This window comes from Papio anubis, chromosome 2, assembly GCF_008728515.1.
Source record: "Papio anubis isolate 15944 chromosome 2, Panubis1.0, whole genome shotgun sequence".
NCBI classification, from domain to species: domain Eukaryota; kingdom Metazoa; phylum Chordata; class Mammalia; order Primates; family Cercopithecidae; genus Papio; species Papio anubis.
Window position 1 is genome coordinate 47,057,277 of NC_044977.1, and position 25,456 is coordinate 47,082,732.

The following is a 25,456-nucleotide window of genomic DNA, read 5'->3' on the forward strand; positions in this document are numbered from 1 at the left end:
CAGTACCATCCACCACCTCACCCAGAGATGCTGATGGGCTACCAGGATTGCAGTTCCCAGATGGGGTTCTGACATCTGTCTTGTCCAAGTTTTCCCTTCTTGAACTTTTTTTTTTTGAGGTAAGTTCTCAATCGCCCAGGCTAGAGTGCAATGGTGCAGTCATAGCTTACTGCAGCATCGACTTCCCGGGCTCAAGCAATCGTCCCGGGTAGCCTGGACTACAGGCATGCACCACTACGCCTGGCTAATTTTTTTAAGTTTTTGGTGGCAATGAGGTCTCACTATGTTGCCCAGGCTGGTCTTGAACTGGGCTCAAGCGATACTCCCACCTTGGTCTACCAAAGTGCTGGGATTACAGGCCTGCGCCACCATGTTGAGCCTGGAGTGACTTTTTAAAGGAAAAGGTGCTGGCCACAGGAAAATGGGCTGAAGTATAGGGCGGGGCAAGAAGTCTGTGGCCAGAGTCTGGGTCACACAGGACTTGTGCTCTAAGGAGGTTCTAGTCCGGCACAGCAGGCAGCCAGCAAGAGGGTGTTCAGGACAGCAGCGGTCCAGCAGTCTTGGAGAGCTGGCTGGCTACCAAATCATACTGAGAGGAGAAAGGGCGAAAGAGTGGAGACTTGGGTGATGGTGGAGATGGGGGAAAGTGGACATAGGTGTATTTTGCAGGTAGATTAGACAAGATTTAGTGATGAGTAAGATGTAGGGGTGGAGCAAAAAGGAAAAACCCCGGATGACCAGGTATGTGGCTGGGGAAATAGGTTGAAGTTTAGTAGGGAAAGCCGGGAGCTTCGTTTCAAACATGTTGGCTAGACAGGCCTTTTAGGTCTCCAAGTAGAAATGTGAAGTCTGCAGGCAGGTTGAGTCTGGACCACTGAGCAGAGGTGTGGGCATAAGGGGCAGTCATCATAGCTGCCACAGAGGCAGGCCACTGAGGAGAGGTGTGGGCATGAGGTGCAGTCATTGCAGCTGCCACTGTGGGGCTGAGTGCCATCACCCCCAGAGTGCATAGAGAAATGATCCGGGCTGGGTACGGTGGTTCATGCCTGTAATCCCAGCACTTTGGGAGGCTGAGGTGGGTGGAGCACAAGGTCGGGAGTTCAAGACCAGCCTGGCCAACATGGTGAAACCCTGTCTCTACTAAAAAAATACAAAAATTAGTTGGGCATGGTGGTGTGTGCCTGTAATCCCAGCTACTCGGGAGGCTGGGCAGGAGAATTGCTTGAACCCAGGAGGCAGAGGGTGCAGTGAGCCGAGATTGTGCCACTGCACTCCAGTCTGGGCGACAGAGCAAGACTCCATCTCAAAAAAAAAAAAAAAGAAATCTGGAAGGCTACGTGACACCCATCATTTGAAACAGCAAAGGAGACAGGAGGAAAATGTGGCAGAAAAACCAGGGGAGAAGGGTGTTTGTGGAAGCCAGAAGAAGAAGAAATTTCCAGAAGATTGAGGTCAGTTGGCCAATGTAGCTGAAAGATCAGGTGAAATGACAAACCTGCCCACTACCATGTTTCATTGAATGTAAGATGCCATTGAAGATAACAATCACCATTTTATGTGCTTCTGAAGAAAAAATGTAAACATTTATAATGATGTCATCAACCTTCAGACATCCTTATTTATTTATTTAGAGACTGAGTCTTGCTCTGTCGCCCAGGGTTTCTCTGTCACCCAGGAGTGCAGTGGTACAATCTCAGCTCACCGCAGCCTCCACCTCCCAGGTTCAAGCAATTCTCTTGCCTCAGCCCCCTGAGTAGCTTGGATTACAGGTGTGCGCCACCATGCCCAGCTAATTTTTTTTTTTTTTTGTATTTTTAGTAGAGACAGGGTTTCACTATGTTGGCCAGGCTGGTCTCAAACTCGTGACCTCAAGTGATCCACCCACCTCAGCCTCCCAGAGTGCTGGGATTACAGGTGTGAGCCACTGTGCCCAGCCAGACATCCTAGTTTAGATGTGCACCTTTGAAATACAAGCTTTGTGGTAATGTGGGAGTTGCTGTGGCCTCGTCCAGCAGTTTCAATCCCTTGGTGACAGTAGAAGCCAGGTTGGAGTGCAGGTAGAATAAACGGGAGGTGAGGAGGTAGAAATTGCACATGGAGAAAACACATGAGAAGTTTGGCTCCGAGGAGCGTGTGAAATGGGACAGCCAACAAGGTATACAGGACCACAGTGAGGCTTTTCCATTGGTGTTTACTCTAGGACTGGAAAATTAGATTTTTTTTTATTCTTGCGATAGAATTTATTAATGGATTAATTTGAAAGATAATTATGAGTGAAAAAACAAGATGCTGAAGGATGTGATACATATATGTAAACATTTATAATATACCGATATTACATAATATGTGTGTGTATATATGTGTGTGTGTGTTTGTATGTTAAAGATAATATATGCCAGCGAGGTGGCTTATGCCTACAATCCTAGCACTTTGGGGGGCCAATGTGGGTGGATCGCTTGAGCCCAGCCTGGGAAACATAGTGAGACCCCATCTCCACAAAAAATACAACAGTTAGCTGGGCGTGGTGGCAAAAACCTGTAATCCCAGCTGCTCTGGGAGCTGAAGCAGGAGGATCAGTTGAGCTTGGGAGATAGAGGCTGCAGTGAGCTATGATGGTGCCCCTGCACTCCAGCCTTGGTGACAGATCAAGACCCTGTCTCAAACAAAAAAACCCAAGATAAAATGTGAGCTTGGGTATTCTTGTGTTTTTTTACAGGTTGATTGAGATATAGTTTACATACCACATAATATAAAATGTACAACTTGGCCGGGTGTGGCAGCACACACCTGTAATCCCAGCTACTCAGGAGGCTGGGGCAGGAGAATCGCTTGAACCCGGGAGGAGGAGGTTGTAGTGAGCCAAGGTCACGCCACTGCACTCCAGCCTGGGCAACAGAGCAAGACTCCATCTCAAAAATAAATAAATTAATTAATTAATTTAAAAATGTACAACTCAATGGTTTTAGCACATTTGCAGTTGTGCAAATTATCACACTTTTACATTTTCATCACTCCCCTCCTTCCCAAAAAAACCCATACCCATTAGCAGTTACTCTTCTTCCTCCCCCACCAGCCCTAGGCAACCACTAATCTGCTTTCTATTGCTAAAGATTTACCTATTCTGGACATTTCATAAAAATTGAATCATATAATATGTAGTCTTTTGTGATGGGCTTCTTTCACTTAGAATAATGTTTTCGGCCGGGCACGGTGGCTCAAGCCTGTAATCCCAGCACTTTGGGAGGCCGAGACGGGCGGATCACGAGGTCAAGAGATCGAGACCATCTGGCCTGAGTGAAACCCGTCTCTACTAAAAATACAAAAAACTAGCTGGTGGTGGTGGGCGCCTGTAGTCCCAGCTACTCGGGGAGGCTGAGGCAGGAGAATAAGCGTGTGAACCCAGGGCTGGGCTGCCCAGTGAGCTGAGATCCGGCCACTGCACTCCAGCCTGGAGTGACAAGTGAGACTCGTCTCAAAAAAAAAAAAAGAACCGCGTTTTCAAAGGTTCATCCATGTCGTAGCATGTGTGTCAGTACTTTATTTCTTTGTATTGCTGACCAACATTCCATTGTATGGGTATGCTACATTTTATTTATGCATTCATCAGTTGATGAGAATTTGGGTTGTTCCACCTCTTCATTATTATGACTAATGCTGCTATGAACATTCCCATAATGTATTTGACTAGACATATGTTTTCTATGCTCTTAGGTATGTATTAGGAGTGGAATTATGAGATCATAGAGGTAACTCTTTTGAGAAACTGCCTATGTCCAAAGCAGCTGCACTGTTTTACACTCCCATCAGCAGTGCACGAGGAGGGTTCTTTCTCTACATCCTATATAACAAGTGGTCTCTCTTTTTTATTCTAGCCACCCACCTTAGTGGGATGTGAAGTGGTTTCCTTTTTTTTGAGACAGAGTCTTGCTTTGTCACCCAGGCTGGAGTGCAGTGGTGAGATCTCAGCTCACTGCAACCTCCGCCCCCTGGGTTCAAGTGATTCTCGTGCCTCAGCCTCCTGAATAGCTGGGATTACAGGCATGAGCCACCACACCTGGCTAATTTTGTATTTTTAGTAGAGATGGGGTTTCTCCATGTTGGTCAGGCTGATCTCGAACTCCCGACCTCAGGTGATCTGCCCCCCTTGGCCTCCCAAAGTGCTGGGATTACAGGGCATGAACCACCGTACCCAGCCTGAGAAGTGGTTTCTTACTGTGGTTTTGATCTGCATTTATCTGATGGTTAATGAGATTGAGCATGTTTTCTTGTGCTTATTGACATTTGGAGGAATGTATATTCAGATCTTTGCCCATTTTTAAAAATTGGGTTGTCTTTATTATTGACTTGTAAAAATTCTTTGTATATTCTAGATACATGATTTCCAAATGTATCTTCCCATTCTGTGAATTGCCTTCACTTAATTTTTGTTTTCTTTTTTTGAGACAGGGTCTCACTCTGTCACCGAGGCTGAAGTGCAGTGGCACAATCATAGCTCACTGCAGCCTTGAACCCCTGTGCTCAAGCCATCTTCCCACCTCAGCCTCCTATGTAACTAGGACTACAGGTGTGTGCCACCATGCCTGGCTAATTTTAAAATTTTTCATAGAGATGGCCTCTTGCTTTGTTGCCCAGGTTGGTCTTAAACTCCTGGGCTCAAGTGATCCTCCCACCTCAGCCTCCCAAGTAGGTAGGATTACAGACATGAACCACCACACCCGGCTAATTTATTTATTTAGAGATGGGGATCTCACCAAGTTGCCAAAGCTGGTCTCAAACCCCTAGCCTCAAGTGATCCATCCTCCTGCCTCAGTCTCCCCCAGGTAGCAGGGATTCCAGGTGCATGCCACCATCCCCGGCAGCTTTAGAGTTTTCTTCATTTAGATCTACATATCTGGTTTGGTTTATTTCTGGTTTTTAATAATTGTTGCTGTGATTGCAATCTTTTCTCCTACTACATTTTCTAAGTAGTTATTGAGGATACACAGAAAAGCTATTGATTTCTGTATGTTATCTTGTATCCAGCAATCTTGCTGAACTCATTGGTTTTCAATTATTTTGCCAACTGATGATCTTGCATTTCCTAGATAAACCTGCAAATAATGAGTTTTACCAAGTTTTCCCCCAATACTTTCATCCCATTTCTTCTATCAGGCCTTGTTGCAGTGTCCCTTATAGAACATCGAATCATTGTGATGGTAGTGAGGATTCTTTGGTTCCATTCACTTAAAAGAGAAAGTTACTAATGTTTCATCATTAAGTATGGTTTCACCATTAAGTACGATAATAAGGGTTTCTGGGAGATACCCTTAATGGAATTGAGGATGTTTCCTTACATTTCTTGTTTGCTTCTAAGGTCTTTGTTTCTTTTAACAGAAAAACAAAACAGAAAACCAAAGGAATGCTCCTTTCATCCTCAGAGGAGGAAAGAAGAAGAGGGAAGCTGGGTGGACACACCCTGGATTTCTCTTTTCCAAGCCCAGCCGACAGCCACTTTTCTAGTACCCCTAACACCCATCAAATAAAAGGTGCTATATTTTGCTCATGTTCTTTCTTTTGCCTGGAACCCATTTCTTCCCTATGCTCCTCCACCCCCAACTCCTATTTTTCCTAAGTATTAATATTTAGCCTGGAAGAGTCCCATGAGATCATCTCCAATGTCTGATGCTATCCCCCTGCATAGGGGGGTGAGGATATACTTTGAAAAAGCATATTCAATATAATGATTTGTTATTTTAAAGAAATGTTTTCCTAATATGCTATATATAAAGTAACATTCCACAAAATTATGGTTGCTGTATATTTAAGCTGCAGTAATTCTAAAAGGGTAGTCAGGGCTTTTCTCTCCCTTAAAGAGGCTGAGCTTCTTTCTCACTCAGGAACTCTATCAGTGGGCTTTCCCCTCTGCCTTGTACGTTCTCTCCCAAAGCCAATCTCCTGCCTAATACCCACTCATCCTTCCAGATGCCAGCCAGCTTACCTTAAATGCTGTTTCTTCAAGAAGGCAAGCATAAGGTTCCCCTCTGTGCTGTCTCCCAGCCTCTTACATTCCTTAACAGACTACCAATTGCAATCATAGGAGCATTTTGTTTTGTGTATCCATTTTGTTTTTCAGTCTGTTTTCTCTACTAGCCGAAACTATGAGGACAAGGGATGTGCCTGTTTTATTTACCACTACAGTGCTTGGCACATTAAGGAGCTTCAGTTGCCAAAATGGAGCGCATGTTAGAGAAGTCAGCACTGCTCTCATAATCTAAAATCCCCCAGTTAGCAAATGGGGCAAGTGGGGCCCAGAGGTGAGAAGAGATTTCCTCAAGGTCTCGAAACCAGTCTGAACCTGAGCCGGACTGCCTGGCTCTAAACTCCAGTTCTTTGCTCTCAGGTTCGCCTTCAGGGCTCGCCCAATCTAAGTACCCTGAGAAGTCTTTCCTTACCCCATGCCTCTGTCCACCCTCAGTCATTTCCCCGCGTCGTCCTCGTCCCATCAGTCCCATCTGCTGCAGTTGCCCACTCTGCTTCCCAGGGAACGGGTGACGGCTCGGGGAGACAGAAGCACCCGGGCGCGAGGTGCGAGGCCCGGGTCTGCGGGCGGCCGGGCCAAGCCCCCGAGCCTCCGCGGTGCTGATTGGACGGCCTGGCGTGGGGGGGACGGGCGGAGGGGCGGCCACCCGCGCGTCCGCTTAGTCTCCGCGGGGGCGCGCCCGCGGCACGCGGCCGGGCGGGGCCGGGCCTGAGTGACGGCCACGTGAACCAATGGGACGGGCGCGCGCCGCCGCCGCCGCCCGCGGCCCCGACGCGGGCCCGGGCGCCGCGCCGCTGCGGCTGCGGGCGGCGACGGCTGCACCATGGGCGAGCTACTGCGGGCCGCCCGGCTGCCGCCGCTGCTGCCGCTGCTGCTGCTGCTGCTGGCTGGGGGTGAGTGCGCTCCGGGCCCGGGCGCGGGCGGGCGGGCGGCGGCGCGGGCGCGGTGCTGGACAGCTCCCCGGGCCGCCAACAAAGGGACCAACGTGCGGCGAGGCCGGGAGCGAGCGTGTCCCGGCCGGGCCGCGGCGCCGCCCCGACACGCGCGCACGCGGAGTGGGTGCGTGGGGGGCCGCGGCGGGCGCCTGGCGTGCGGGGCGACCCCTTGACCGAGGCGCGGCGGTGAAGCTGGGACACAGCACGGTGGTCCCCACGCCGTGGCTCGCAGGGGCAGGTGCGCAGGCTACTGCCTCGCAGGCCGGGGGGGCGCGCACGTGTGGGTGTGCATGTGTGTGCGTGTGCATGTGTGTGTGCGAGTGTGTATTGTGTGCCTGCGCACTCGGGGGAGGGGGCGTGTGTGACAGCTACGCGGGGAGGAGGCTGCATTGTGAAGGTCCCAGGGGCCGCCGGCGGAGTGTGGGGCGGTTCGCTGAGGCGCGGGTGGCTGTTTACGCGTGGCGTTGCCGGGAGGGAGTGTGAGTGTGTCACGGTGAATGGATATTCTCCACTGTTCTGGGCGACTCGATTAGGAGCTGACAAAAACGGGCGTACAGCCACGGAAGGCCCGTGACAGCACACGGCGGGAGGCTCCCACGCAGCTCACACACGAGGGAGGTGTGAGACTCGGATGTGTGGTTTCCATTCAGCAGCGACGCCGGGCGGCGGGCCGTGTGGGTGCGTGGCGGGCTGGGGGTGTGGCACAGGTGTGAAAGGGATCTGTCTGCCTGAGAGAGAAAGAGACGGGCCTCCTGATGGCTTCCAGTGCAGACGGGGATTTAGTGGAGGGGGTGTGTAGGGAGGTGGGCATGGGGTGTGACAGCCCATGAGGCAGGCGGCCACTATGGAAATGGCGGGGAGAAGGGCTGTCTGCAAAGCTGGGTCAAATAAGGTCATAGCTGAGCAGCTCCTGCACACACTGGCGCAGCAGAGGGAGTGTGTTACGGTGTATGTTAAGGTGTGACTGGTGCTGCTGGAGGAGTACCCGGGTGAGCAAGTGTGCATGTGTGCCTGTACACACTCCGGATGAGCAAGTGTGCATGTGTGCCTGTACACACTCAGCCAGCTGTGAGTAACTTCACTTCTAATGCACACATCAGAATAGCGCCTTAGTATGATGTGTGTATGTGCATGTAGGAGTGTGCACAGGACATTTCCCACACAGCCGGCCCATGAAGACACAGGCACTTTGTGTCCAGATGTGTGCGAGTGAAAGAGAAACTACTGAAAGGTCTCTATGGGAATGGAGGAACAGTCTTTGCTTGAGATGGGCCATGACCCTGGGGCTCCGAGTGGCAGAATTCCAGGGTAAATGGCTGGGAGAGGAAAGCAGTCCCTCACACATTCCTGTGCATGTCATGGGAAGGCTCAGTTCAGGGAGGGTACACTTTCTCCACGGTCAGTCTAGGGATGAAGAAAGGCCCTAGGTGGTGTGCACAGAAAAACATGTCCATCAGTGTTGGCTCAGACACTCACACAAACCCACCCGTTCCTTCAGCCTTAAATCCTCTTTGGAAGAAGGCGACTTTCAACAAACAAACATCAATCGATCGATCTGCTACTTCTTTGTGTGACAGTTGTAAACCAGAACTGGCCAGCAACATCCGTAAGGACCCAGGCCCAGCTGTAACTGCCCATGTGCTTATGTGACCAGCAGTGAGGACTGTGGGCAGCCTGCCTCCCTGCTCCTCTCTCCCATGCATGCTCTTCATGACGCACTTCTTAGCCCATGCTTGGAGGCCATGTGTGTGTGTCTAGCAGTGTGTCTCTTTCTTACACACCTTTGTGTGGAAGCTCTTCGGAGACCTGTCGGCGTTGTTTCTCTGGTGCTTACGGAGTGGAGGTAGCGTAACTGCTCGGCAGTTCCTGTTGTCGCTGACACTCAAGGGTAAGGAGCTGTGTGACAGATGCTGCATGGCCCCTCCCATGTTGGTGTCTGCCAAGAGCTTAGGGAGACTGGACTTCAAAGCCCCTGCTTAGGGGAGAGATGGGGTGTAGCTAATGGTGAAAATCAGAAAGGAGGTTTGCACCAGGAGCAGATTGCAGGGACTGATTTGGAAAGGTACAATAAAACATGAGGATGGCTGGGGTCTTGTTTTTTTCACCTCTCCAAATGTCAGCCTGCTTCCTTTCCCTCTTTCTGTGTTTGTTTGGGTCGGATTTTCAGTTCTTTGAGGCTGATCCCCTAATCCTTTTCATGTGCCGTCTTTTTCTCTCTCCTCTGTTGGGTGTGATGATGTAACAGAAAATTATAAGTGCTGAGGGAAAAAGGAAATCAATCACACGCAGAGTGTAATTCTGAAATTTTAAGTCAGGTGGGGTCTCAATTAAGGTAGATTAATTATTAAGTGCAAAACTAATTATACACAGAATGGCTAGGTCTCAGCTACTATTTTGGTGTCATCTTATGGTGGGCAGATTTGAAAAGAAGTAACCTCTTGTAATTACTTAAATAATTACCCATTGCCAAGGCCTTTGAAAATATCAAGGTCTATATAAAGACAAAACAGTTATTAGAGGGAAAAATAACTTTAAGAAAATGAAACTTTTTACTGGAAAAGGAATGAAAAACCAGAAAATACCAGATTCCTTTTTCTTTAGTAGGGTTTTCAAAATCTTTGCCAATTCCTATCAGACCATTGGTAAGGGAAGACAAAGAAGGAAAGGGAGAGATGTTAGAGGAAGGTTGTGGGTTCCTGGCTTGACAGCTGAGAGAGCCTAGAGAGGTGGGGGCTCACTGGAGCCATGGAAATGACAGGGAAGAGGCCTGGCAAACACACCAGACCACAGTCCTGTGCACAGAGAGCTGGACTGACTAGAAAGTTTTATCCCCTAGAGTGGGGAAGGAAACAGGCTCCTCTGGGCACACTGACCTGGAGAGGGCAGAGCAGTCTTCTTGAGTTCCAGGCCACTCCGAGGAGCCAGAGTAGGGTGTAGACGGCAGCAGCCTCCCCCTGCCATGCCACAGCCTCTCCCTGCCGTGCCACAGTTCAGCTCTGAGAGAGAGTGCCAAGGTTTGAGAGACAACCCGTGTTTAATCCTTCAGTGGTTGTAGAGAGTGAATTTCAAAATTCTTAGGGAGAATCAGTTTACCCTTTTCTAACAAGGCTGAAGTAATATCTTTCCCAGCATACCTGCTGGAGGTTGGAGCATGCAGATAAAGATCTCTAGTTCATGGCCCTCTCAAAGGCAGGCTGCCCGGGTGCCCTGGGAACCTATACAGTGCGTATTATTTAATTGTTATAAACGTTTTCCATCAGTTGACTTTTTTCTTCCTGGAATGCATAAATGAGTTTTTCCAGATCTGTTTCTTGTATTTTGGCTCCCTGCCAGCCCTGGGGATACTGCTTTTGCAAAGCAGTCTGTTGCATCGGCTGACATCCCCTAAATAACTTAGGATTTCACTTCCCAAGAGTTGGTAATTTTCCTGAGGGCAAAGCCTGTCTCTTGTTCATCTGTCTCTTGTTGCACCCCCAGGAAGGGCCTAACACACTGTTTGGCACAGAATAGGAGCTCAGGAGTGACTATATTTTTCTTTGTAATCGACAGTCTAATAGAAATTTTACCTCTAATAAGAGCACAGCCCACCTGAAACCAAAGTTCAATTGTAATTGGTATCACATCTGATTGGCAGTATTACATGATTCTGATTCACTTTTCAAAAATTAGAAAATAACTATTAAATAAGTACAGTTTATAGATGAAAAATTTCCAAACACAGGAGCCACCTGGAAATGTAAATAAAGAGATTCTTGCTGCTGAAAACATTGGGAGTCACTTTACTAATTTGGTCTTTTTCAAGAGAAGAGGTTCCTTCAATTGATTGGATTGGTTGTGGGGACCCTGGGCAGTGTTTGGAAAGGGGTATCTGCTAGTTTTCAGCTCTGGCTTCTTTCCCTGGCCCTTAAAGCGCATGAAATATTTAAGCTGTCTTACATATTATCTTCTTTCTTGTATCCTTTGGAGGAAGGAAGGTACCCAGCCCCACAAGTAATAGCTTTCCATTCTTCCTCCTGGAGCATCCGCAAGACCTTTTTGTGGGGGAGAAACCAGCTAATTTCAGCTCCTCTATTAACTAGCTGTTTGACCTTAATCCCACAAGGCCTCAGTTATTTCATTTGTAAAACAAGAAAGTTGGACTAGACTACTAATTATTTATTCATACCTTTATTGAGTCCCCAGTGTGTGTAAAAGGTTGTGCTAGGCACTGGAATTCCAGAGTGGAATTGACACAAGGGACTTCTCATTTACAGTGGAGGCTCTGTGAAGGTCGTTACAATTTGGTGAGAAAAGTGGAGTGAGAGTAGTTTGTTGAGAAGGCTGTGATAGAGAGGAGTGGTGCCTCATCCAGACTTGGAGTGGCCACAAAAAGCTTCTTGGAAGCTGAGACTGGAGGCAGGAGTGAGAATTAGCAGGTGGGTGGTGGGACAGAACAGAGATAGGGAGATATGGATGTTCAAGCAGAAGAGCATGTGCAAAGACCCAGAAGGCAAAAGAGACGGCTGTGTTCTGGAAATTGCAGGTAGTCAGTTTGTCTGAAGCATAGAGTATGATTGGGGAAGGTGGGGACAGAGAGGGGAGAGGAGGTAATGGTCAGTTTATGAGAGCCTTCTCTGCCTTTTCAAAGGATCTGACCTGTATGATAGAATGATAGAACCAGATTTGCATTTTAAAAAGACCTCTTGGCCGGGTGTGGTGGCTCACGCCTATAATCCCAGCATTCTGGGAGGCCAAGGTGGGCGGATTACTTGACGTCAGGAGTTTGAGACCAGCCTGGCCAACATGGTGACACCCCGTCTCTACTAAAAATACAAAATTAGCCAGGCGTGGTGGCACATGCCTCTAATCCCAGCTACTCCGGAGGCTGAGACAGGAGAATCGCTTGAACTCGGGAGTTGAAGGTTGCAGTGAGCTGAGATCGCGCCATTGTACTCCAGCCTGGGCAACAAGAGAGAAACTCCATCTCCAAAAAAAAAAAAAAAAAGCTGACCAGGCGCAGTGACTCACACCTGTAATCCCAGCACTTTGGGAGGCCGAGGTGGACAGATCACCTGAGGTCAGGAGTTCGAGACCAGCCTGGCCAACATGGTGAAACTAAGTCTCTACTAAAAATACACACAAAAAAATAAGCTGGGTGTGGTGGCAGGCGCCTATAATCCCAGCTACTCAGGAGGCTGAGGCAGGAGAATCACTTGAACCCGAGAGGCGGAGGTTGCAGTGAGCCAAGAATGCGCCATTGCGCTCCAGCCTGGGCAACAAGAGTGAAACTCAAAAATAAATAAAAATGAAAAAATAAAATCAGTAAAAAGACCTTTCTGAGCGTTGTCACTCAAAGTGTGATCCAGGGACCAGCAGTATCACTCACACCTACTGTGTCAGCAGACTCGGGTGACTCACACACATTTCAGTCTGAGCAGTGCTGATTAGAGGGCAGTGTGCGGGACAGATGGGTGCAGGGGGAAATGCTAGGGGTTTGTAAAAGAGCTCTCTTTTTCTTCCAGCGGTGAAGCACTATGAGGACTGTAATTCTAATGGAGGCGTCTCTCATGTCTACACACTTATATTTCCATATCTTCCCTGCTATTTTCTTTATCGTGAAGTGTGGGGCATTTCAGCCGTGTGGCCCCCTGAGTGGCATGGTTGTCTATCCTAGAGAATGGGAAACTGAACACATGTTCCTGAGCTCCCGGTGCTGTTATTTCCTCCAGCCTCCTTTCTCCTTCACAGTGTACTGAGCACAGTCAGTACAGTGCCATGAGCAGCTCTGTTAGTAGCTAACTTTGAGATCTCTCTCCCTGCCCTACTAACCCTGTGGCTCAAACAGAGTTATATGGTCACTGTTACACTATTGCATAATGATTTGTTTTCTTGCTGGTCTCTGTAGTAGAAACTGACCCTTCTGGGGGCAGGGACTATATCTTTCTTATTTCTGTACCAACATAGCCTTGGATCATGCCTGGTCCAAAAAAGCATTTAATAAAGGCTTTTCGGTTGAAGAATGAATGAATGAATGGATGAATGAATGAATGGAATTTAACCATTTAAACACTACTCTGATCCAAAAGGAGAACTCGGTTTATAATTTTTCTTAATGTATCAGTTGGCTATTTCTGTGTAATAAATCACCCCAAAATTTAGTGGTTTCAGATTCTCAATTCTCGAGATCTGGTCCCTGGACCAGAAGCATCACCTGAGAACTTGATAGAAATGCAAATTGTTGGGCCCCATCACAGACCAACTGGATTCAGAACTCTAGGGTGGGCTTAACAGTCTCTGTTTTAACAAACCCTCATGTTGATTCCATGCTGGTTCGTTTGAAAGCTATGGATTTAAACAGTAGCCATTTATTTAGCTCATGATTCTGTAGTTTGGCAATTTAGACTGCAATCAGCTGGGTGGTTGTGGTCTCAGCTGAACTCCTTCAAGTTTGTCATCAACTGTTTATCACCTTTGCTGGTCTTGTCTGGCTCTCTCACTTTGGGACTTCAGCTAGGACACTGAGCTGACCTGGCTGTCTTCTGCATGGGCTCCCGTTTTCCTGAAGGATAGCCTTGAGGAAAATCCTGAGAGAATGGAAGCATTCAAGGTATCTTGAGGCCTAGCCTTGGAAATGGCACATCATCTTTTCTCCTGCGTTGTCTTGTGTAGTAACTCACAAAGGTAGCTCAGATTCAAGGAGTGGAGAATTAGATTTCATCTCTTGATGGGAGGAGCTACAAAGTCTCATTGCAAAGATGTGTGTTATTGTAGGTTATTAATTGGGACATCATTGGATAACCCCTCTCAGGAAGAACCTTAAGAAGGTACTGTTTTGTGGTAGGACTTGGCACACTGTCTCTTTCCCATCTATCTAGTAGGGGATAGATACTGCTTTCTTCTGTAATATTTGGGCTAGGAAAAAATCCAAGAGTAGCTTAGGGTCCCCCTATGATGGAAAGAGGAAACTAGAGTGGAAGAGGTCATGGGAAAGTCTGGGCTAGAGGGAATCCAATATTCTTAATTCATCCTCTCCCAGGAACAAAGGGGAACTTCAAGGGGAGTGGACCCAAAATTGATTGTCTTGGCTTTCTCTGGCTTTTAAATGCCTTTGGCTCAAAGAAACCACAAAATATGAGATGGTTGTTTCTCTGTTTGAGTCAGGGATTCAGACACAGGCTCCGGGAACATGGCTTCAGCTTCATGGAGCCAGGGCCTACCTGGAAGCAGAATCTTTGACCATGGACGTGGTGCCGAGGCGAACAGAAGACATTCTGGATGGGGTGTGATGGCTTCTTGGTTTGGACTTGGCAGAAGGCATTCTCCTGTGAGCAGTCCTCAAAAGCATTGGCAACACAGCAGTGCCATTGGCTCCCACCTGCCCAGGGACACAGCATGCCCGCCCTTTAGTTATTTTTTCATTTTTATTTTTATTTTTTTGACAGAGTCTTGCTCTGTCGCCCAGGCTGGAGTGCAATGGCACCATCTTGGTTCACTGCAACCTGTGCCTTCGGGGTTCAAGCGATTCTCCTGCCTTAGCCTCCTGAGTAGCTGGAGACTATATGTGTGTGCCACTACGCCCAGCTAGTTTTTGTGTTTTAGAAGAGATGGGTTTTGCCATATTGGCCAGGCTTGTCTCAACCTCCTGACCTCAAGTGATCCTCCCGCCTTGGCCTCCCAAACTGCTGGGATTTATAGGTGTGAGCCACTGCACCCAGCCCCACCCTCTAGTTATGATGGTACTTTCTAAAGCTCAGAGTTGGACGTGTGAATTATTTTATTGAGAGACAGAGCTTCACGGGATCTTAAAGGCTGGCACAGATGTTACTAGCCCTGGTCAGATGCTAAGGCTCTGATGCCTCCTTAGCCCCAGCGTTGGCTTTGAGGCCACATAGAATCACTCTGATCTTCTTATTCACATCAACCTTTTAATGTATTTGAAGATACCATGGTGTCTTTTAAAATTTTTTTTCCCCAGGCCATGAACTTCACAGGTCTCTGTTTTTTATAAAGGATAATAACACAATATTTGTAGAATACTTTGGTTTGTGAAGCTCTTTGTAGAGCAGCTTTCACACATGGCTCAGGAATTACCTCATTTGGTGCCCCTCACACTGGAGGCATGGTAGGAAGTGCTGTCCTTATTACACAGAAGAGTAGAGCAAGGCTGGTGGTGATGAAGTTGCTCAGCCAGAGAAGCCAGAGTGTAACCTATTTCCTGGTACCAGCCTTTCTCTCCTGTTATAGAATATCTTCCTGTCTCTGACCTCAGGGCCTGTCTATCTTCCCCTGTAGTCTCTACTCCCTGTCCGCCATCCACACAACCCAGAATACACCCCTATGGCTGGATGTGGCGTTCTTGGCTGAGAGTTGTCTGGCTGCTGCACGGTGTGCACAGACTCCCTCATACCCAGACTCACAGGACAGTCTGAAACGCTCATTTTTTTCAGTGGCCAGTCACAGTATTGGCACATATCAAGCTTAGGGCCTGCTCAGCAAAGCACATGGCACCAATAATATTAGCCCTATTTTTATTATAAACATCACTAAAAATTGCCATGTACTACAGTCAAGTCAGGTCACAGTAGGCATCTGGTGTAGAGCAAGAGGAAGACTGTGAAATTCCCTGTTCCCTAGATCCTTAAATGTTAGTCTTAGAAAATAATTCAGAGGTCATTTCATTTAGCTTCCTTGCCTTTCTGGTGAGGAGACTGAGACCCAGAGGTCTTGAGCAGCTTTCCAGGAGCCTCACAGCAAGTTAGTAATTTGTGTGGTTAGGTCATTAAGTTAGAGGTTAAGTTGTGAAACTGGCAAATAGGGCTATATTCCTGTCCTTAAAGAATGAGAGTGAAAGAAGAGGAAGAAGGCCTCCTTTAATTTGTTTTCCTGTCCATTTATTTGCTTGTTTTGGTAAATTAGGAGAGAGAGAATCCAAGATTCTAAACAAATACATCAAATTACCAGCACTGGGTTGGGTTTGAACTGTGTGACCTCATGTGGTTTTTTAAAAGACTACGTTTAGAGGCTGGGCTCAGTGGCTTATGCCTGTAATGCCAGCACTTTGGGAGGCTGAGGAGGGCAGATCACTTGAGGTCAGGAGTTCAAAACCAGCCTGACCAACATGGCGAAACCCTGTCTGTACTAAAAATACAAAAATTAGCTGGGCGTGGTGGTGGGCACCTGTAATCCCAGCTGCTCGGGGGGCTGAGGCAAGAGAATCACTTGAACCTGGGAGGCAGAGATTGCAGTGAGCCGAGATTGTACCACTGTACTCCAGCCTGGGCAACAGAGCAAGAGTCCATCTCAAAAAAAATCATAAATAAAAAAACTAAAGACTATATTCAGGATACTGTATTGCTGAAATACAAATCATATTCTTAATTCAGTTTTGGAGAAATTTCAGCCAAGGATGGAAGCCTGGGGAACACCATGTTCATCCAATCATACAGCTAGGTCCTTAAAAGCATGGGCCCTGTCTTCACTTCTGTTTGTAGCCCCAAACATGCAGCACAATTGCCAGCAGAGAGGGGGTACTCAGGAGGCGCTTTCTGAGTGAGCACATGCGCAGTGGAACGCTGACTCAGTGATTCCTCTTTCTCCCCTGCCTGTCTCCATCTGTCTCCCCTTGCCCCTGCCATAGGGAAGTCTAAGCAATTTGGCCTTTTTGAAATGAAAACAGCGTCTCGGAATCCCCGCAAAGCCTCTGGGTGTTCAGGAGTGTCCACTGAAGTCTCCCCCTCCCCAGGACCTTTGTCATTTGAGACATGCTCTAACCTGGCACCAGTCTTTGTCTTCTCTTGCCTCCCCTGACTGTCTGGCTTTTATGTCTGCACAGGAGCGTTCCTGGGTGCCTGTGCGGCTGGGTCTGATGAGCCTGGCCCAGAGGGCCTCACCTCCACCTCCCTACTAGACCTCCTGCTGCCCACTGGCTTGGAGCCACTGGACTCAGAGGAGCCTAGTGAGACTATGGGCCTGGGAGCTGGGCTGGGAGCCCCTGGCTCAGGCTTCCCCAGCGAAGAGAGTGAGGAGTCTCGGATTCTGCAGCCACCACAGTACTTCTGGGAAGAGGAGGAAGAGCTGAATGACTCAAGTCTGGACCTGGGACCCACTGCAGGTAGCTCTTCTTACCGACAGAGCATGTGTTGAGTGCCAGCCAAGTGTCTAGGCAAAACACCAGGTGACCATTTCCTTGCCAGAACCATCTCTTCTCTCTCCCTACAGTTTTTACCATGCTGCTGCTGTTTACCTGCACATCAGAGCTAAGGCTCTGGGACCCTGAGTGTCTCACAGGCCCAGGAGGCCCTTTCTCTTTAATATTAACCACTATTTAGGGAGCCTTTATTCTGTGCTCATTTAATTCAATCCGATGCTTATAACCTGAGAGATAAGTAATATGACCCCCCCTTGTAGACAAGAAAACACTGAGACTGAGAGGTTAAAAGCTGGCCTGAGGTCAAACAGCGGCTCAGATGCTCAGTCATGATTCAGACCTATGGCTTTCCAAGCCCTGGGGCTCATTGTTTTGTTTTTCCCTACTGCTCTATGCTGTCTCTGTTGAAGATTGCCACGAGGTCAGCTGATCCGTGTTTCCTTGAGTCTATCCGACCAGCAGTTGAGGCATTCTAACTGCCCTTCCCTCAGTCATGCACCAGAGCTGGTGTTTGGGTTTACAGAGCCCAGCTGGTGAACATTTGGGTCCTGAAGCAAGCCTGAGGCCTAGGGCTCCGGGCTGAATGCCCGCCGCCATAAGCTGACCCTGATGCAGATGTGCAGGAGCTTGCAGGCAGCGCTGCCAGCCATAGCCGCTCCACCAACGTCCTGGGCCAGCAGGGGCCCATCTCTCAGCAGGGACTGAGGAATTGGTGTGATTGTGTGTGCACATGGGGCAAGGTGTTACAGAACTTAACCTTAATGTTTCTTTTTAAATTAGATAATATTTATTGGATATACTTTTTCTAATTATGAAAGAACACATGAACATTGTAGAAAATCTAAAACGCACAAAAATAATAAAATAAGGCTGGGTGTGGTGGCTCTCATCTGTAATCCCAGCACTTTGGGAGACTGAGGCGGGTGGATCACTTGGGGTGAGGAGTTTGAGATGAGCCTGGCCAACATGGTGAAATCCCGTCTCTACTAAAAATACAAAAATTAGCTGGGCATGGTGGCAGACACCTGTAATCCCATCTACTCAGGAGGCAGAGGCAGGAGAATTGCTTGAACCCGGGAGGTGGAGGTTGCAGTGAGCTGAGATCGCACCACTGCACTCCAGCCTGGGCGACAAGAACAAAAATCTGTCTCAAAAAAAAAAAGAAGAAAATAAAAACCACCCATAACCTGATAATTAAAAGATAATTACCATTAGTAGTTTGGGGATACATCGTTCACTTTTATATTCAAAATAGGATTCGCAAGAACATTTTGTTTTCACTCAATATATTTCATAAGTATATTTCTGCATTGTTAAATATCCATTTGTAACCTGATTTTTAAACATGTTATTATTTATTTATTTTATTTTTTTTGAGATGGAGTCTCGCTCTGTCACCCAGGCTGGAGTGCAGTGGCATGACCTTGGCTCACTGCAACCTTCATCTCCCGAGTTCAAGTGATTCTCCTGCCTCAGCCTCCCGAGTAGCTGGGATTACAGGCATACACCACCACACCCAGCTAATTTTTGTATTTTTAGTAAAGACAGGGTTTCACCATGTTGGCCAGACTGGTCTCTAACTCCTGACCTCAAGTGATCTGCCCGCCTCAGCCTCCCAAAGTGCTGGGATTACAGATGTGAGCCACCTCTCCCGGCCAACATGTTATTATTTATTTATTTATGTTTAGAGTTGAGGTTTTGCTCCATTGTTCAGGTGTGATCATAGCTCACTGTAACCTCGAACTCCTGGGCTCAAGCGATCCTCCCACCTCAGCCTCATAGGTAGCAGGGACCACAAACGTGCCACCACGCCTGACTAATTTTTTCATTTTTTTGTAGTGATGGGGTCTTGCTATGTTGCCCAGGCTGGTCTTGAACTCCTGGGCTCAAGTGATCCTCCTCCCTTGGCCTCCCAAAGTGCTCAGATTATAGCTGTGGGCCACTTTGCCCGGCTTGTAACCTGATTTTTTTTTTTTTTTCTTGAGACAGAGTTTTGCTCTTGTTGCCCAGGCTGGAGTGCAATGGCGCCATCTTGGCTCACTGCAAACTCTGCCTCCCGAATTCAAGTGATTCTCCTGCCTCAGCCTCCTGAGTAGCTGGGATTATAGGCATGTGCCACCATGCCTGAATAATTTTGTATTTTTTTTAGTAGAGACAGGGTTTCTCCATGTTGGTCAGTCTAATCTCGAACTCCCGACCTCAAGTGATTTGCCCGCCTCAGCCTCCCAAACTGCTGGGATTACAGGCGTGAGCCACTGTGCCCAGCCCTGATTTTTAACAACTACATAATATTTCATCATGTGGGTCATCAAATTTATTAAACTGGTTCCCTACTGTTGAATACTTAGGTTGTCTTCAGTTTTAATGCTGCGACAAATATCCTTATACATTTTCACACCTTCCTGGTTGTTTCCTTAGGATTAATTTCTGGAATAAAATTGGTAAGTCAAAATATGTATCAGGGCTGGGCATGGTGGCTCACGCCTGTAATCCCAGCACTTTGGGAGTTTGAGGTGGGCAGATCATGAGGTCCGGAGTTTGAGACCAGCCTGGCCAACATGGTGTAACCCCGTCTCTAATAAAAATACAAAAATTTAGCCAGGTGTGGTGGCGGACGCCTGTAATCCTAGCTACTTAGGAGGCTGAGGCAGGAGGATTGCTTGAACCTGGGAGGTGGAGGTTGCAGTGAGCTGAGATTGCACCACTGCACTCCAGCCTGCGGGACAGAGCAAGACTCCATCTCAGAAAAAAAAAAAAAAAGATGTATCAGTCAGCATCCCACACAGAAACAGAAGACACAATCAAATTAAGACAATCTAAGGAGAATTTGTTTATAAAGCAGCAGATTTATGAAGGTATGGGCTGGATACGGGTGAACCACCAAAGGATCTGTGGCTAGCAGCAGCTGAGCGCTTACCATCTCTAGGCACAGGGAGACCAGGGAAGGGATGAAGATGGGAGCCTGCAGGGAAAGTGGTGTAAAGAGGTGGCCAGATACAGGAGGAGACCGAGAGAATGAACACCGCATCCCCCACCAAATGTTCTCTCTTTCCCTTGTCAATTTGATAGGAAAAATTATAATGGCCTTTGATTCTAGTAAATTTTAACTCATATATGTACAAAATATATATGTACATTCATTATATATAGAAAAAAAATAGCGACCACTTATCACTCTTCTTTTTTATTTGAAGCACAGTGTAGTTAAGAGAACAGGCCTTGGAGTCAGGAAGGCTCCAGTGCTGTCATTTAACAGTGGCACAATTTTTTGTGAGTAACTTACCCTAAGCCTCAGTTTCCCATCTAGGAATTGGAGATAATCATATACCCACCTCACAGGGTTGTGGGGTTCACACACCATCATATATTTCGAGCACTTAACTCAGTGCTTGGCACATTGTTAAGTGCTCTGTGAGTATTAGCTATTATTATTACTTTTCTATTTTTTTCTATTGAGTCTTTAATTTTTTCTTATCCCTGTACAAATCTGAAAAAGGGTACTAACTTTCCTCTGACATACATAGAAAACATTTTTCCAGTTTGTCAACTGCTTTTATTTTGATTATAATTTTTGGCGTAAAGAAATTAAATATTTTATGAGCTTAAAATTACTTTTTTTTTCCCTTTGAGATGGAGTTTCACTCTAGTCACCCAGGCTGGAGTGTAATGGTGTGATCTTAGCTCACTGCAACCTCTGCCTCCCAAATTCAAGCAATTCTCCTACCTCAGCTTCCCAAGTAGCTGGGATTATAGGCACATGCCACCACACCCAGGAAATTTTGTATTTTTAGTAGAGATGGGGTTTCACCATGTTGGCCAGGCTGGTTTCAAACTCCCGACCTCAAGTAATCCACCCACCTCAGCCTCACAAAGTGTTGGAATTACAGGTGTGAGCCACTGCACCCAGCAAAATTACTTCTTTTAAAATGTTTTTATGTGTTTTTCTTTACTTTATGATTAGAAAATACTTTCTGCCCTTGAGATACATGCACCTTTCTTCCTTCTATTCTTTTTTTAATGTAAATTCTTTTTTAAAAATTGTTTTTATTTTTTGGACACAGGGTCTCGCTCTTACCTCAGGCTGGAGTGCAGCAGCACAATCTTAGCTCATTGCAGCCTTGACCTCCTGAGCTCAATCGATCCTCCTGCTTCAGCCTCCCAAGTAGTTGGGACTACTGGTGTACCCCACCATGCCTGGTTAATTTTTCTGTTTTTTGGTAGAGATGGGGTTTTGCCATGTTGCCCAGGCTGGTCTTGAACGCCTGGGCTCAAGCGATCCACCTGCCTCAGGCTCCCAAAGTGCTGGGATTACAGGTGTGAGCCACCACGCCCGGCCCCTTCTATTCCTTAGCTTAATTTTTTACATTTAAGTCCAATCTAGCTATAATTTATTTTTGTGTATGGTGTAAGATAAGGATCTAATTTTATTTTCTCCATACAGATCATCTGTTGTCATGGCAGCATCCATTGATAAATCTGTGCTCTTATCATTTTAAATAAATGGTATTTTGTTGCTGCTGTTGTTTTGAGACAGAGTCTCACTCTTGCCCAGGCTGGAGTGCAGTGGTGTGATCTCCGCTTACTGCAATCTCTGCGTCTGAGGTTCAAGTGATCCTCCTGCCTCAGACTCCCTGGTAACTGGGATTACAGGCGTGCCACCACACCCAGCTAAGTTTTGTAATTTTAGTAGAGATGGATTTTACTGTGTTGCCCAGGCTGACCGAACTCCTGACCTCAAGTGATCCACCTACCTCAGCCTCCCAAAGTATTGTGATTACAGGTGTGAGCCACTGTGCTTGGCCAAGAAATGATTTAAAAGAAACTTTTACATTGTACCAGACAATTCTTGGATCTTTGTCTGGCCTTTTCCTTTTGTTGAGACTGTTGAGCGTCAAGTGTGGGGTAAGCAGTCACACAGAGAGCCTTGGCCTCAGGACCACAGTGGAGAGCCCTGAAGCCTTGATGAGCTCAATTTGTTGTCCTCCCCCCTCCCCAGGGGATTCATTTCCCTTTCTTTTTCTTTCAGTTCATGTCTCTTCCTCCCCCATTGGCTTCCCTAGGTCTCATAAGAATAAAAATAGCTCTCATTCATTCAATATGAGCCATGCATAGGCCTTTGCCTCCATCGTCTCTAGTCCTCACCACAGCTGCACATGGCATGGCTGTGAGGTGGGGATACCAGTCGCCCTACTCAGGATGGGCAGGAGGCCAGGGAGGTACAGGGAGGAGGGCAGGAGGCAGAGGAGGTGCAGGGGGGGAGGGGGGGAGGCTGGGGAAGGGAAGGGAGAAGGGTGAGAGGCCAGGGAGTGGCAGGGAGGAGAGCTGCTTCAGTCCTGTTCCTCATTGCTCTTCTCCAGACTTGTCCACTTGACCACAGCCCTTACGTTTCCTCAGGTCAGTCTCTTCTCCATACCACCTGACCATGATCTTGTGAAAAAACTGGAGTTGCCCATCTTCTTCTCAAACAGACTAGCGAAGAAACCCCTTCTCAAACCCCAGTGCTCACAGGTTAAAGGCTAAACTTCTTAGCATGGCAGAAAATGCTCTTGACATTCCAGCCCCAGCCTTCCCCAGCCTCTTCTCCTTCCCTGCTCCAGCATGCATCTGATTAGCTCATCATCAGCTTGTTCTCTTCCTTGCTTGGCAGAGTTGAACTGAGGTATGGGGAAGTGGGGTGCTTTGCCCAAGGGCACATGGTTTGAATGTAATGGAGCTGGATCTAGAGTCAGTGTCTTCTCACTGACAACAGCCTGGCCTATTCCCTAAGCCTATGAGGCACTTCTTCCTCTTGTCCCATCTGCTTGGGAAGCTCTTCTCCATCCCAATGTCCTAGTGGAGGTGTATTTGACCTTCAGCACCTAGCTCAAGAGGGCTAGCCTCAAGAGGCTTTTGCCAGCTCTCCCCAGTGATCAGGACCACTGCACGTGGTCATGCTGGTGGTGCCCTGTCCAGGGCTCCTGACCGAGCATGGGAGTTGGAGCTGAAGTCCAGCATACGCCCTGCCCATCAGGCCATGGGCTGGGTGGGAGGAGTACCTTTTTCTAATTCATCTGCCCAGAGGGGACATCGCCATGTACTGGCAGTGGCCCTGAAATCAGGCTAGTCACTCACCCCTGCTTCTGTTTTCTCGCAGCACCTTGATGGCACGTGATTAGGACATGACAGAGGAAAGAAAGTGGCTAAGGTGGCAGGCTGACAGCAAATAGGCTGGTCTAGGAGGCAGCCCAGGGGACAGTGGCGTGCCCCACCCCACTATTCTCTTCTGCTCTTGTACCCCAGAGTCACAGGCTTCTGTCTAGGGGTTCTTGGGGAGAAGGAGGTGGATCACCTCTTGGGGGTTGGAGGAACACAAAGGAACCTTGAGAGGCCTGCCTGGGTCGGGAGTCCTGCAGAGTCCAGAGTGACTGTACCAAGTGCTATCCTAACATGGCTATTAGGGACATTGAACTGCGTGCAGCAGTAGGAGGGACTGTTGAAAACTATGCTGCAAACAGGTCAATCTCAGATTGTACCCTTTTAATAATTGTGACATCAGTTCATGTATTCAACACTAGGTATGTGCCTAGCACTATGTTAGGGGTTGTGGGTTCTTATTTAACCTCCACTGAAAAATGTTTAAGTATATATTCTTACTTCCATTTAGCTGATAAGCAAACCTGAGGCTTAGGGAGTTTGAATTTACAGCCCAGCAAGTCAATGTAACAATCAGGATTCAAACCCAAGTTGTTACACTCCAAAGCCTCTCTGCTCTGTCATGTCACCTCTCAGCACAGTGATTTTACTAGAGACTAGCACTAATGTCATATTCTGTATAGTACTTGTCACCATTTTTCCATAGAATTTTTTTGTTTTTGAGACAAAGTCTCACTCTGTTGCCCAAGCTGGAGTGCAATGGCGCGATCTTGGCTCACTGCAACCTCCGCCTCCCAGGTTCAAGTGATTCTCCTGCCTCAGCCTCCTGAGTAGCTGGGATTACAGGGGTGCGCCACTATGCCCAGCTAATTTTTGTATTTTTAGTGGAGACAGAGTTTCACCATGTTGGCCAGGCTGGTCTCGATCTCCTGACCTCGTGATCTGCCCGTCTTGGCCACCCAAAGTGCTGGGATTGCAGGCGTGAGCCACCATGCCTGGCTCCATAGAATTTTGAGTTAGCTCATTTGAACTTCACAACCACTCTGTGAGCTCAGCCAGGTGGCAGTTATTCTCTTTGCTTGACAGATGGTGAGCCGGGCCAAGGGAGGTTCAGACCTTTGCCCAAGGCCACACAGCTTGTGTGTGACAGAGCCGAATCTGGAGTTGGTGTCCCTGAGCACTGATGCCCTGGGCCTAGCTTCTTGCCAAGGGAGCACATTGATGGCACATGTGAGACAGGAAACCAGTCCATTCTGTTACTAGGACTTTGTCATACATCCCATTTCTAGTGTGTTGGGCCTCAGGTAGAGCTGATGCCTTCCTTCTCCATCTGTAGTGATGGTCCCCAGGCCCAGTGGGAAAAACAGCTGGTGGAGTTTCTGCTTGGTGGATAATGAACAGTGTGACCTTGAGTGGGTTGCTTTTCTAATGTTGGCTTCAGTCTCTTCATCTGCAAAATGAGACCTGGGAATAATAGATTGAAATGTTTCCAGCTTGAAAATATTATGATTCTATGACATTTCAAGTGAAAAGAGCGACCTCAACAAAGCAGGGAAAAAGACATGGAATGCGAATTGCTGCTCCACCAGCTAGCATCAAGCGAAGTTACAGCCTGATCAGTTAATTCATGCACAATTATTAATGATTAGGAGCAGTCTGTCAGTTTACCTACTCATTCGAGACTGTCCCCACTGTCCCCTCCAGCCCTTTCATTTTCTAAGCTCCTTAAGGAAATTGTCTTGCATGCAGTTTTAATTTTCCTAGTGAGTGAGCAAATTAAAGTGTTCTGCAAGAAACACTTTAATCTTTGGGGTTGGCAAGTCCTAGATACCCCACTCAGATGGGCTCACAGGCCTGTGTGATAAAAGGGGACTTTATTGGCTGAAGAACGGGGGTCCAGGAATGGGCTTCCTGCTCCAGCACTCAGCGTGCCGCCCTCCACGTGCTGGAGCCTGCCCTGCCCCATCATTCGTGCTCAGCTTTCCCTTGCTGGCTTCGTTCTCAGGCAGGCTGGTCCTGGGTGCTGGCTTGGAGAGCCCCAGTAGCTGCACACTGTCGTCCTATCACTCAGCACCCTGCAGAAAGGGAGGTCTGCCTTCCCATCACTTCAGGAACAGTCTCTGGATGATCTCGCTGAGTCCCGAGCTTGGGGATGGAATTTGACTATCCATGCCCATGTTGAGCTGTCCCTGAAGCCAGGGGACATTCCAAACCAAAAAGAGAGGAGGAGTGTCCCCCAGAGTA

General features: G+C 47.7%; 1 protein-coding gene across 2 annotated transcripts in view; it reads left to right on the forward strand.

Moving 5' to 3' along the window:
• Positions 1–6,786: 6,786 nt before the first annotated feature.
• PODXL2 (podocalyxin like 2) overlaps positions 6,787–25,456 on the forward strand; it is a 43,676-nt gene continuing 25,006 nt past the window's right edge. For both annotated transcript variants that reach the window (XM_031663064.1, XM_003906920.3), the window contains exons 1-2: positions 6,787–6,912; positions 16,766–17,044. In XM_031663064.1, coding sequence (XP_031518924.1) covers positions 6,843–6,912; positions 16,766–17,044 — 349 coding nt within the window. In that variant the 5' untranslated portion in view covers positions 6,787–6,842. The remainder of the gene's footprint in view (positions 6,913–16,765; positions 17,045–25,456) is intronic.